Source organism: Mchenga conophoros, linkage group LG13, assembly GCF_057382185.1.
Source record: "Mchenga conophoros isolate Kocher_MC1m ecotype Shallow Benthic linkage group LG13, M_conophoros_male_GT1.1, whole genome shotgun sequence".
Classification (NCBI taxonomy): Eukaryota; Metazoa; Chordata; class Actinopteri; order Cichliformes; family Cichlidae; genus Mchenga; species Mchenga conophoros.
The window spans coordinates 29636851-29650847 of NC_140538.1; the positions used below are offsets into that span (position 1 = coordinate 29636851).

The window sequence follows — 13997 nt, forward strand, 5'->3', positions numbered from 1 at the left end:
AAACAAAATGTTGTGTATTACTACATGTAAAATACAGTGTCAGTATTGCTTTATGGTTGTTTATTGGGTACAGTGGATTTATACTGGGCTGAGACAGATCACAGACCTGTCCATGGTTCACACCCGTATGACAGCTGGGATAGGCTTCAGCCCAGCCACCCGCTGCCCTGAACTGATTAAGCAAAAAATGTTTAACAAATGCATGGATTCATACTTTTTGTTAAAGAAGGAACATTAGAACTGCAAATTCTTCTGACTCCATCCTGACATGCACCCTCCTAGAGTGTAACTACACGTCACCATCATTGTAGCCATACAGGTATAATGCTCTATGTAGCTTCACCACAGCCAGTAAGGTGGATGTACTCACCTGGAATACATCTTGGACAATAACAGACTAGCATGAAGAGAAGTGACTGGCAATAACACAAGGTCTCTCCTTGACAGCAAAGACTGCTTATTCCCTCTTTGCCTGCAGATTTCACTGTGGAGAGATTTTATTTGAATTTCATTGTTCAAATAGATATGTGCTAATGTTTATTTAATCTTACATAGCTAGGTAGATAGATTGCTTCTTGTCAAGTCGTCGAGGTCTAGTGTGATGCACAAAAGGATTCAACTGCTAAGAAACAAAGAAGCTAAAATAAAATCAGTGATATGGTTATAACAATATTACTGACAAAAGATAGTCAGCAGATACAGCTCTTTGTTTTTGACACATACACCCTCTTTCTCAACACAACTACCTAGTAGATGATAGCAGATAGATGGCAGTCATTGCGACTCTGTGTTGCCCTTAAGGCATTTCTCTGAATAAATAGGTTCATAAGTTTGAAATAAATAATTCTAAAAAGATTTGCCATTAAGAAATTAATATGTGTTGTTAATATGAATAATTCATGCTTTACATACGTTTTAGTTAAAAGGAAAATATCGCTAAAATGTATTTCCTGTTCTGGCGGGGCACTTCCGGTTCCGGTCGAGCACTTCCGGTTTTGGTCAAGCGCTCGGTTTTGCTGAGAAACAGGCTCCTCATGCTAAAGGCAGTATGGAGATGTAATCTAATGCCATCTACTCCGAATTATCAGGCCGGAACGCCGTAAGTTACTTTATATGACAGTCTGTACAGATAACTTTGGATATTAATGTGTATTTGCTAACATGAATGTTTTAGTGAGAGTAATGCACTTTATTGATGTAAACATGCTTCTGCCTGTTGAGATGGAGTTTATTTTCTGTCATTTCAGTTTTCACCACATGTTCATGGAGACAATTAAACAAGCTGCAACTAAACTCCAGGGTCTTCATTTGTGGTTTAACTCGGTGTCACCAACATCCTCGTTGAAAACACTACAGTGAAAAGGCGGCTACTGGTGATTCATCACGGTCAAAATGGCATCCAGTAACAAGTCTGCACGCAGTTTAAGGACCAGCCGCTCATCTGGATCAGCAGTAAGCGCTGCCCATGCTCGAGCTAAAGCAGAGGCTGCCAAGGTGAGAGCATGCTATGCAACAAAAGAAGCACAGTTAAAGGTTGAAAAAGCTCAAAGCGAACTGGAAAAGGCAAAAATAGATGCAGAATTAGAAGTGTTAACATTACAGAGGGAAGCTGATGCTGCTGTAGCTGAAGCAGAAGTGCTAGAGGAAGCTGAAGCTATACAAGAAGAACCTGAGAGTAGAAAATCTCCATCAGAAAGCGTAAAATTAGAACGTACAAATGAATATGTACGATCTCAAATGGACACCAAGCTATCTCCCAGTCCACAAAAATTACCAACCACTTCTTGCCCCCAAGCAAGTTCACCGAACACATTTGTAACGTGGCATCCCTCTGAAGAAGGCAATTTAGAGCCACAACCCATCAACTCTGAAACAAGACTTACCAAAGATAATATCGCTGCTCTAAATAAGCCCAGCCAGCTGAAAGGTGAAACAAAACCTAAAGTGGAGAAACAAAATACCCCTCTCAACCCATGCGGCTCACCATTCATACCTCAGCATAACTATAACACCACGGCCAGCATTTTAAATCCAGCAGAACCCTTTGCCCAATACATGGCACGTCGAGATTTAATAATCTCAGGCCTTTACCAGTTCGACGATAGGCCAGAGAACTACAGAGCATGGTGCTCTTCATTTACCAGTGCGACAGCTGAAGTCCAACTCACCCCCATTCAAGAGCTAGATCTCATGACAAAGTGGTTAGGGAGAGAGTCGAGTGATCAGGTGAAACGCATACGTTCAGTATATGTCAACAACCCCACATTAGCTCTATGCAAAGCATGGGAAAGACTGAATGAATGTTATGCAGCATCAGAAATAATCAAAAGGTCACTTTTCCAACGGTTGGACAGTTTCCCCAAAATAACAGTCAAAGATCATGTCAAGCTACGTGAACTAGGAGATTTACTGCAAGAGATTCAAGGCGCTAAGGAAGACGGCCATCTGCCTGGTCTACTCTATCTGGACACTTCTCGTGGAATCAGCCCAATCGTAGACAAACTCCCATATGGACTTCAGGAGAGGTGGATGTCACACGGCTCTCAATATAAAGAGAACAACCAAGGCTGTTTCCCACCTTTTGAGTACTTCTGTGAATTCATATGTAAAGAGGCAAAGAAACGCAATGATCCAAGTTTCCAACAGCAAAACTTAAAACCAGAAAAACCTTTTGCAAAAAACTTAAATTCCAGCAAGTACACAAAAAGTACTGTACACAAAACCTATATTTCTCCCCCTAACAAGGACTTTAACCGGAACTGCCCACTGCATAACAAGCCACACCCGCTCAAAAGATGCAGAACATTTAGGAATAAAGCACTGGACGAAAGGAAGGCCTTCCTCAAAGAGAAAGGATTATGCTTCAGATGCTGTTCTTCAGATACTCATCTTGCGAAGGAATGCAAATCTTCAGTAAAGTGTTCTGAATGTGACAGCACAAGTCACGACGCAGTCATGCATCCCGGTCCTCCACCACAGACCAACAAGGCTCCACCTCCGGCACAAGAGAATGGCGGGGAGAGAGAAAACAGTCATGACACGGTTGATGTCACAACAAGCTGCACAGACGTGTGCGGTTCAGGTCAGTGGGGACGTTCATGTTCCAAGATATGTCTCACATGGGTGTACCCTAAAGGTTACAAGGACAGAGCTGTTAAGGCATATGTAATACTAGACGATCAGAGCAATCGTTCTTTAGCCAAGCCTGAGTTCTTCGAACTTTTTGATAGGGCTGCTCAATTAATCGAATTTTAATCACGATTACGATCTGGGCTTTCAACGATCATTAAAAATGACTGAGCCGATTATTAGCCCCTCCCTCATTTATCCGCGACACCTTAAAGGCCGGTCCGTGAAAATATTGTCGGGCATAAACCGGTCCGTGGCGCAAAAAAGGGTGGAGACCGCTGATTAAGAGGACCCGAGGGAAGCTCGGAAAGCTAAGCAGAAGTTATTTGGAGAGTGACTGCCGTTGGTTGAAAAGAGTTAAAAAAAAAAAAAAACTTCAGTGGTGTTGCACACTATTTTATATAATTTTTTTTAAAGTCATTGTTAACCCTTTAAAGCCGGTCAGAGCAGCACGCTCCGTTTTGCGTAACTATTTTTAAATCCCTGTAGAACCTGAACCGTGTAAGCTAGCGCAATAATTTGTTTTGCATATGAAACCGGAGGAGTTGTACTTACATCTGATGCCATCAGCTTGTCCTCGGTCACGGTTTCGTTCCACATATAGCTTTGCAAAAACTGCATAAAAAGCGCTTGCAGGAACAAAAACATAATATTCCAGAAACACGCTTTGCCGTTCCTATCAGCTGTTCGTAACACTTCCCACAGTGAAATGATGCACATGCTGTTTTCTTTGCAAATTTGCATCATAGGATTGTTTTTTGTTTTTCCTGCAGTATATAAAAATTGCTGTATCTCCAAAATAAAACTATGAAGACACTCAAAATAAATTTCCTGTGGTGGGAAACTATTTTTTGCAACTTTATTGTATTTAAAGTTTTGAGGGATAAACCTCTTAAACTTCTCCAAGTAGAAATATATGTAAACAAAACAAAAGCGATTTTCAATTTTTTTTGTAGTTTATTGCACTTTTTTGCAATTTATGTAATTACTATGCACTTAATGCATACATATTATTAAAATATGGGCTATAACAGTGGTATTGATGTATAGCAACTTGAAATGCTCCCACAAATGGCACTACAGCATGTAAAAAAAAAAAATTAAAATAATATAAGCTCTGGTGGACTTGGTTCTATAGTAGGTCTTAAAGGGTTAAATAAATATCGTCAAATAATCGTGATCTCAATTTCAGTGAAAATAATCGTGATTATCATTTTTGCCATAATCGAGCAGCCCTACTTTTTGACATTAAAAGCGAACCTTTCTCCTACAATCTTAGAACATGCTCTGGTGTTGTAGAAACATGGGGTAAAATAGCTGAAGGCTTCCATATCGAGTCACTGGATAGGTCAGTGGTAATTCCTCTACCATCGCTCATAGAGTGTCAGGACATCCCTAACAATAGGAATGAAATCCCAACTCCCAGCGCAGTGCTACACCAGCCGCACCTCCGTACCATAGCAAAGTTCATCCCTGAGCTAGACCCTAAAGCCGAAATACTCCTGCTGCTAGGGAGAGACATTTTACAGGCACACAAGGTCAGGCAGAGAATTAACGGCCCCCATAATGCCCCCTTCGCCCAGCGCCTAGACCTAGGGTGGGTTGTAGTTGGGGAGGTCTGTCTGGGTAATGCCCATAGGCCTACAGTCAGCACCCTGAAGACAGTCGTTCTGGAAAATGGCCGCCCTACAGTTTTCAAACCAGGCAATAGCCTTCTGCAACTCAAAGAAATGCCACACACAAACAGGCCAGGTAAAGCGCCCGAACAAACTCTGGGTCAAACAGTTTTTAACCGGACAGATAACGACAACAAACCAGCTCACTCAATACAGGACACTCTCTTTCTAAAAATGATGGACAATACTACGTACAGAGATGTGGACAACAGTTGGGTCGCCCCACTTCCATTTAAGGAACCCCGCCAGCAATTACCAAACAACAGAGTACAGCGCATTCGCCAGTCATCAAAGCCAGAACAGTGGCATTATGTGCGCACAGAGGAAAATCCAGCAGACCATGCGTCTAGGTCACTGTCGCCATTCCAACTAAAAAAGTCCACCTGGTTCACCGGACCTCCCTTCATCCACCATCCTGCTGCAGAGACAACACAACTGAGTGGAATGTTTGACCTGATTGAACCAGATAAGGACTCAGAAATTAGACCAGAAGTAAAAACTCACATCACTCACCTCCAAGTACTCATCTGTAAGCGTTTTGAGCACTTTTCTACTTTTCAGTCTTTAGTCAGAGCCATAGCAAATCTTATCCACATTGCAAAGTCCTTCAATGGGACTAATCCAAACAAAAAATGCAAAGGCTGGCACAAATGTCATCTGCCTCAAACTCCAGAGGAGATTGCTCAAGCAAAAACTGTCATCTTCAAAGAGACACAGAAGGCATACTTTGAGAAGGAACTTTCTGCCCTTGATGCTGGCAAGCCAATCTCAAAATAGAGCCCCCTCAAGAAGCTCAGCCCAATGTTACAGGACAGTCTCATTTCTGTTGGAGGCCGACTCAAACACGCAGAAATTGAGAGTGTTGAAAAGAGCCCAGTAATTCTTCCAAAAAACAGTCACATCTCCCTTCTGCTCACTCGCCATTACCACGAGCTAACAAGGCACCAAGGTCGTCATCTGACGGAAGGAGCAATCAGAGCTGCTGGGCTGTGGCTTTTAGGCGGCAAAAAACTAGTCAATTCAGTAATCCACAAATGTTTAACCTGCCGCAAACTACGTGGAAAACAAGAACAACAACTCATGGCGGACCTACCACCTGAACGCCTAAAAACTTGTCCTCCTTTCACCTACGTCGGCCTTGATGTCTTCGGACCGTGGTCCATAACAACCAGGCGTACCAGGGGCGGAGTAGCTGAAAGTAAGCGGTTGGCCATCATGTTTACCTGCATGAGTTCGAGAGCTGTGCATATTGAGGTAATCGAATCTCTGGACACATCCAGCTGCATAAACGCCCTCCGCCGCTTCTTCGCCCTGAGAGGCCCCGCCAAACAGCTGCTATCTGACCGTGGCACCAATTTTATTAGCACTTCAAAGGAACTTGGAATGGATAAATCACTCCAGCAGTACCTAACTATCCAAGGCTGCAGTTGGGAGTTTAATCCACCACATGCATCCCACATGGGAGGCTCTTGGGAGCGCATGATCGGAGTCGCCCGCAGAATCCTGGACTCCATGCTACTACAAAATAAGATTAAACTGACTCACGACGTGTTATGCACACTCATGGCTGAGGTTACAGCCATAATAAATGCAAGGCCGCTCGTCCCAGTGTCCTCTGATCCAGAGAACCCTTTCGTCCTATCCCCTTCAATGCTCCTTACGCAGAAATCTTGCCTCCTATCCCCACCTGGAGACTTTTCGGATAAAGACCTCTACAACAAACAATGGAGACGGGTCCAAGCCCTTTCCAACCAGTTCTGGACACGCTGGAGGCGAGAGTATCTACCCACATTGCAGCAAAGGCAGAAATGGACCGGGTCGCGCAGAAACCTCCAAGTTGGTGACCTGGTTCTGCTCAAGGACAAGCAGGTTGCACGAAACAGCTGGCCCATGGCCAGGGTCACTGCCACATTCCCAAGCAAGGACGATCGAGTAAGGAAAATTGAGGTAAAGATATGCAATCAAGGGTGCATAAAGACATTTATGCGACCAGTTACAGAAGTTATCCTCCTCATGCCAAAGGACTGAATGCATAATGTTTGTTTAGCATAGTGGCCTCCCGAGGCCAGGCGGGGAGTGTGTTGCCCTTAAGGCATTTCTCTGAATAAATAGGTTCATAAGTTTGAAATAAATAATTCTAAAAAGATTTGCCATTAAGAAATTAATATGTGTTGTTAATATGAATAATTCATGCTTTACATACGTTTTAGTTAAAAGGAAAATATCGCTAAAATGTATTTCCTGTTCTGGCGGGGCACTTCCGGTTCCGGTCGAGCACTTCCGGTTTTGGTCAAGCGCTAGGTTTTGCTGAGAAACAGGCTCCTCATGCTAAAGGCAGTATGGAGATGTAATCTAATGCCATCTACTCCGAATTATCAGGCCGGAACGCCGTAAGTTACTTTATATGACAGTCTGTATAGATAACTTTGGATATTAATGTGTATTTGCTAACATGAATGTTTTAGTGAGAGTAATGCACTTTATTGATGTAAACATGCTTCTGCCTGTTGAGATGGAGTTTATTTTCTGTCATTTCAGTTTTCACCACATGTTCATGGAGACAATTAAACAAGCTGCAACTAAACTCCAGGGTCTTCATTTGTGGTTTAACTCGGTGTCACCAACATCCTCGTTGAAAACACTACAGACTCTATGTGGGGATGTGACTCTAAAGCAGGTGTCATTTTAATAACATGTGTTAGAATGCATGCAAAAAGACAAGGCAGTGCTAAAGCGGCTGTGATCAGATGTGAGTCCTAGTGGCTAATGGCTAATGCTTCTTTATGAAGTAGAGGTGTCTGAGGAGGATGCTTGCCTTATGAAGCTCTCTTATATGAAGACCACACCATCTTTGTGCTGTGTGGCTCAGACGACCGGGCCATAGACCTCACTAGGTGTTAGCAGCCTGGATTTCTGTTTATTATATTTGGAAATAAGAGCTTCATTTTGATTTAATGTGATTCCCCATATATTTCATAAAGCCTGATGTGCTGGTGGAGTTTTGTTGGACGTGGAGAAATACACAGGGCTGATATGCAGGGAATCATTTTCAAAAGTAGATATTGCCAGGTCAGTTGATGTTGTCGAAATTTGTTCCAGAAGCTTGTTCTCCAGGAGATTTGGTAGCTTTAATGCGTTCAATGATATATGATTTACAGAGGTTTTAAGAAGCCTATGTCAAAAAATCTCTAGAATACTGTGAGAATGACTATGCCACTTCTCATAAGCGCTATATGATTCTTCCCCTGCATATAATATGTTAATCTTTTATTCATAAAGTTTTGTTTTTTGAATAAGGAGAGCAATGCACATCATAATTTAACATGAATATCTTTATTAATTTCTTACATACCATGTACTGTTTGATTCTTTGTACTTTTGTTTCATATGTTGTTTGTTTAATTTAAGACTAAAAAAAAAAAATAAATGAATGAGAGGTAAAACTTGAGGGGGTAGGGACAAATAAGTAAATACTTCTGCCTACTCCTTTTCAAACAAATAATGGAATGATATTTTGTAATGATTGTGAAGGCACATGTTTGAAATGTTTGAAATAAAAATGAACTGAACTGAATTCTGTCAGATCAAAATAATTTACAAAACTGAAAAAAAGCAAATACCTGTAAATACAAGACTGTTAGATTTTTGTTAAGTAAGATACTGAGTTTCATTAACATTTGCGAATTTGTATTTCTTAAGCCTTTAGTCCATTTAGTATAGATTTCTGGTCAATTTTAAATAACATTTTAACTTCGAACGTAAAATGAACTTGAATTCTCAGACTATTCACCATATTAGTACGAGTTGCATACAGTCATTTTTCAGTCATTTACTGAGAATTTTTCTCATTTGTAGTGTACAGTCAGTGATCAGGATGTAAGCGGCTGTCGGTCTGGGAGGGTAGTAACTGATATTCTGTAAGAAAAAAAATCTTCTTAGTCATTGAATTATTATGCTTCACTTCTTTAACCAACACGAAAGAAAAGGAATCTGTTCAAACCTGTTGCAGAACTAAAGCTTAAACTTGGCGTCTGCTCTTTCTGGGGCAAGAGTTGACATCATGTTAGGCTATGTTGTGACAAAATCTCAACATTTAAGTTCACATGCCAAAACTAGCTGGTAAGCTGTAAGAAAAGATAATGCTGAACTAAATTGATCTAAAACTAAAAACTAAATATAAAAGTAACAAAATTAAGAGCTTCAGATGTAAGCTCATAGACATGATGTAATATTGATGTTTTTGTATCAATATTCCTCAGCTAATTTTCTTTTTCTAGTATTAGCATAGCCTAGCTTAAACATATTTAAGCTAGGCTAACAACGATCTGCTAGTTCAAGCATCATGAAAAAACATGTTTTCAGTATACAGATTGTTTTTTTCAATTAAACATATTTCCCAAAGTGAAACATTAAATAACCTGTAATTCTTATATAAATGAATGAGGGCTTTATATATGTAGTGAGCTTCACAAACAAGCGGAAAACATTTTAAGAAATGGAAAAGTAACATTGTTAGTTACAGCTCCTCATAATGGCAGCTAGCAAGAAAAAAAGTAATTATGCCCTATATAAGTTAGTTTTTATTTAATTTATTTATACCAACATGTGCATTAGATATAACAAAAAACAAACAAAACAGTATTTTCAACTGGGCAAAACAAAATAAAAATTGGATTTCTAAAGCACTGTAACACAACAAAAACAATTTCTGTTCAATAAAAAGAGTTGCCATCTTATCTCAAGGGAAATGGTGCCTGTGCACCTGCAAGGTTATTTGTGATGAGTGTCTTAAGGTTTTAGCTGTTTTATTTTCTTTTACTCTTAATCTAAGACTAGTTGAAGTAATAGCCTTTTTTAAAAAAAAAAAAAAGTATAAAGGCCAGAAATAAAACACTGGCTAAAAGCGTCTTTGTCATATGTGAAGAAATCAGGTCCTACTTTAAAGTACCTGCATAAAAATATTTACTCTCAACCACCATCTCTGTGTTTTATTAGAAAAATAAATACCATCTCAAAATGCAGACATAAAGCATTCCATCTATACTAGGCTTTCCTAGCTGAGCGTTGCATGCCCTTCTAATTTAGCAGGCCGCAGCTTAAGGGCCCAGTTACAGTGGGAAAGGATTTTATGAGTTTACGGGATGCTGTTTTTATGAGTGGCTGAGGAGAAATAATGGGGTCGAGTGTCTCCCTCCGTTGTCCTTCCCTCACTTCATCCCTCTCCCTCTCCCCAGGCCTCTCCTATTACCTGCCGGCAGGAGGACTCAGGAGTATCGCTTAATAAAAGTTAATCATGAGAAACTTGTTCATTAATTACAGTTCAGGCCGACTGCCTGCCTGGTTGCCTTTCCTTTCCTTCCTGATGCTAAGATATGTCTTCCTTCACTATGGGATTAGACTCTTTGTTTTTATCCTTACCCCCCACTCTTGATCATCATAATTTTTTTATTGAGAAAATATCCTATCAGGTAAGTATTTCCTGGCACATATTAGTGGGCGATATAAGTTATGGAGGCCAGTAAAAAGGGCAAAAGGGACATGATGTAATATTGATATAATTCAAAATTGTTGCAGCTTTTAGAATGTCTGGTTAAAATCTGAGGCCGTCGTTACACAAAATTCCTGTGAGTTGATCAGGGAATTTCATATCTGTGTGGTCTGGTGGAGATTTCTCACAAGTCTGAATGTCTTTTAATGTTCAACTTGGGTACATCGGTCTAAAAGGCAAAAAGAAAAGGTTTACGTAGTAATATTAGTGTTTTGGTTTAGTTGACTAAGTGGAAGGAGCAGGTAGATCATGTGTTTATTGTTAAATTTGATTGGAACACCTGTGTCTGAAGAAGCAACCGTGATATGTGTGAACACCTTTCTACAGGTTTGGCTATGGCTCAGAAGATGTAATGAGTTATCTACCTATTGGAAGGTTGGTGGTTAGATCGCTGGCTCCACCAGTGCCTTCATGTCAAGGCATCCACTGGACTGGAGTGTTAAGAACATACTATTTAAATCCCAGTCCATTTAACACTAACATCGGTGACAGCAATTATGTGCTGGCACCATGGGACACACACTGACCTCATTATTTGAAACTGGACTTTTACACAAACACCACTGTAACCGTATCTCTGGCAGAAAAAGTGCAATAAGTCTACTTTTAATTTAGGAAAAGATCATAGCTTGTGCAGCCAGACCTCACCAGAAAAAGGTCACTTTTAAAGGGGTTTAGAAAACTGATGTTGACATCGGCCACCATTTAAAGTTGTGTGAATAAGTGCATGTAAAATCTCTGACCTTTTCAGAACGGCTGTGTCGTCACAACTGCCTCGGGCGGGCCTAGTCACCCCGGTAACCAAGATACATTGAAGTATGTTTCTTTTTGCTATGAAAACCATGCAATGCAGTGTTACAATATTGTAGCCTTTTTACATAGTTTTACATAGTTTAGACTGTGTTTTCCAGCTGATTCCCTGGATTCTGGAAAATATTAATTACCTAAAACTTAGCTGGATGCCTAAGCTGGCACTTGTTTTAGTTATTCTTCTTACTTATTATATTTGGGTTAATTACATTATCTGGTTGTTGGTTTTTTTTGTTCTTTCAACAACAGATGTCTTTAAGTGCAAAATATTAATTTTAGATTCTCCTGCATTTATTCTAAATTACACTTAAGTCATGATCAACTGATAGTATGACCTCTGCACCATTTCATGTGCACAGACTAAAAGCAGGGAGAGCAGGCACCAATGAGAGAAGATACAATAACACCCAAGTCAGAAGCAGTGTGAAAAGCGGCAGTTAGGATGGAGGTGGGTTGCAAAGCAGCCTGTAGTGTCAACAGCAAGTGTAGGCAGGTTAGAGAAGCTTTAAAAAGTACACCCTAAGTGATTTACCAACTTGATGTGCAGAAGGGCATCAGCCAAGCAGTCAGCTCATACTGACGGGAAGCAAATTTAAATATGTCGTAGAAGCACACAAAGCACAAGAGATATTGACTAAAAAGAGCCACCTAAAAATTCTGAGGAAGGTTTTGTTAAATTTTAGGGATCCTTAAAATAACATTTGTATACTTTGGTTATACTTACTTATACTTTGGTATACTTTACGTTTAAAACCAGTTGGAAAACTCACTAAATGCCTGAAAACGGCAAATTAAGCTACATGTAAAAATAACCGTAAAATGACATCATAGTGTTGATAGAACATTATTCTTCTTGCTGCTTCCCTTTAGTCTTTACGTTTATGTTGAACAGTTCTGTGCAATTAAAAGCCACATTGTTCATCTGAATGCATACATTTCTTTATGTATCTGAAATAGCTGTAAGGATGGACAGTAAGCTCTAATCCGCTTAACCATGTGTCTGGTTTTGATGGGGTCCCGCTGGATCTAGACTGGATCGTAGCCCTTTCAGCCATATGCTGCATCCTCCTGACTGCAGAGGAGCATAATAAAAAGTCAAATGCTGTAGATAAACACGTCCTTCAGTCAAAACCAGCGGGGTTTGGACTTTGCTTTCTCAGGACAATGAGGGAAAAATAGTCTCTCCCGGTGCTTCACTGTGAGGTCAAGAGGCTCTCTCTCTCTCTCACACACACACACACACACACACACACACACACACACACACACACACACACACACACACACACACACACACACACACACACTCCCTCAAAAATAATCAAGCTTAGTAAATGTTTTCATTGACATCTTTCAATGTAAGGCTTATTTCAAGATATGTTGAGTAAAATGAGCTTGGCGTCCTCCTGGATGTTTTCTGTTCTTGTTCCTTAAGTTCCATTTGTTTCAATGAAAGACTAAAATGTTTGCTTTACTTAGTGAAATGATTTTTCCCCACTCTCCCAAGAGATTAAATTGTAATTTGTTCATTTTTTTGTTTGCATAATTTATTTAATTTACTTTGTTCATTTGTCTTTTAAATGAGCCTCCAAACATCACAAAACAAAGGCATTAATCCAGGAATGCAATATTGTTGGGCTTTGTAGATGTCTCTCAATGCAAAATGCTGCTCACAGTTGTTGTCTATACCTTTTGCAGTTGGTAGTTTTTCCTACTAATTCTTCCAGATGTCATGAAGCGTTCTTCACTTTGTTTAAAAAAATCAAAAACACTACATAATTACTGAGATACCATGAAAATAATATCTCAGATCTAGGATGTACTTTTATATCTATATATGTGTTTGTGCTTACTTGTTGGTGACCTTTGACCTTTTTTAGACCAAGCACCACAATATAAACAGGAAGCAGTCAAAGAGAACAAAATACTTGCATTCACTGGAAAATTATTGTACATATATATTAATATTTTCTTTCCTTTAAAGTTTGTAGCGTGGTAAAAAAAATTATTTGCCCTGTGGAAACCCCTTTTAGTATACTAGATCATTTTGAATATAAATATTTGTTATTACTTTTTAATCGTGTGCATTTATTACATTTCTAACATTCATGTCATTGTTTAGCAAAAAATTGTTTGAATATTTTGGAAAAAAATCCTGTGAAAGGTTTTTTGTTCACTGCTTTATTTTTGTTTTGATTTTTAAATTAAATATTGACCTGGAAAGAGAGGCCAGAGGTCAAATGGGACACATTTTAAATCTTTATATGTTACTTTCTATATATTGACCATAAACACCACACTTGTAAGAATCATACTTTCTTAGTTATACGGCTGTTTGTCAATTTTCAATCAATAATTCACTGAGTTGACCTTGAAGACCTTGGTGGACTTAAAACAAATTTGAATGGATTGTTAACATGACCCCACTCTACACTCCTACAAAGCTTTATTGGAATTCATACATCTGCTAGATACACTTTCTCTGAAAAATAATAAAAGTGAAGGAAATTAAACTGCATTTCCCACAGAATGGAACACCTTGAAGGCAAATGTGCTCCATGTAAATTTTCTCTAAAGCTTATATGTTTTATTGGTGATCAAACTTGAAACTTAGTTGAATCCATATTGATCTGCCCTCAGCTTTGCAAAATCAAGATGAACTGAGAGCCCACCAGGTGGCACAAAGTGCTGTGCTGGGAATCTTAAGAAACTGAATTGAAGTATCCAATACGAGGTGCACATCTCTCCCAAATGCGGCTAAAATAACTTTAACCTTGAGACGTCTGTGCGATCGTCTGTGAGAACCCAACCCTTTACTCCAAATCTAACCCTAA

At 39.6% G+C, this 13997-nt stretch overlaps 1 protein-coding gene across 4 annotated transcripts; it reads left to right on the forward strand.

Moving 5' to 3' along the window:
- Positions 1-998: 998 nt before the first annotated feature.
- On the forward strand, positions 999-8372 carry LOC146561510 (uncharacterized). Of its 4 annotated transcripts, XR_014894890.1 has the most exons (3): positions 999-1099; positions 1248-7195; positions 7344-8372. XR_014894890.1 is itself a non-coding variant. In XM_085297667.1 (2 exons), exons 1-2 carry the CDS (start codon positions 5607-5609, stop codon positions 7371-7373), a joined length of 1176 nt encoding a protein of 391 aa, XP_085153793.1. In that variant the 5' UTR covers positions 3263-5606; the 3' UTR covers positions 7374-8372. The 4 variants fall into 4 exon arrangements, 1 of the variants encoding a protein (XP_085153793.1); XR_014894891.1 differs by lacking the exon at positions 999-1099 and having other exon boundaries at positions 1133-6752; XR_014894892.1 differs by lacking the exon at positions 999-1099 and having other exon boundaries at positions 3263-7195.
- Positions 8373-13997: the final 5625 nt, after the last annotated feature.

Coding starts and splice junctions, on each gene's coding strand:
- LOC146561510 (XM_085297667.1), top strand. CDS start 5,607: ATGTTACAGGACAGTCTCATTTCTGTTGGAGGCCGACTCAAACACGCA. Junction 6,753..7,343: donor ATCGAGTAAGGAAAATTGAG/GTAAAGATATGC, acceptor CTGTCATTTCAG/TTTTCACCACATGTTCATGG.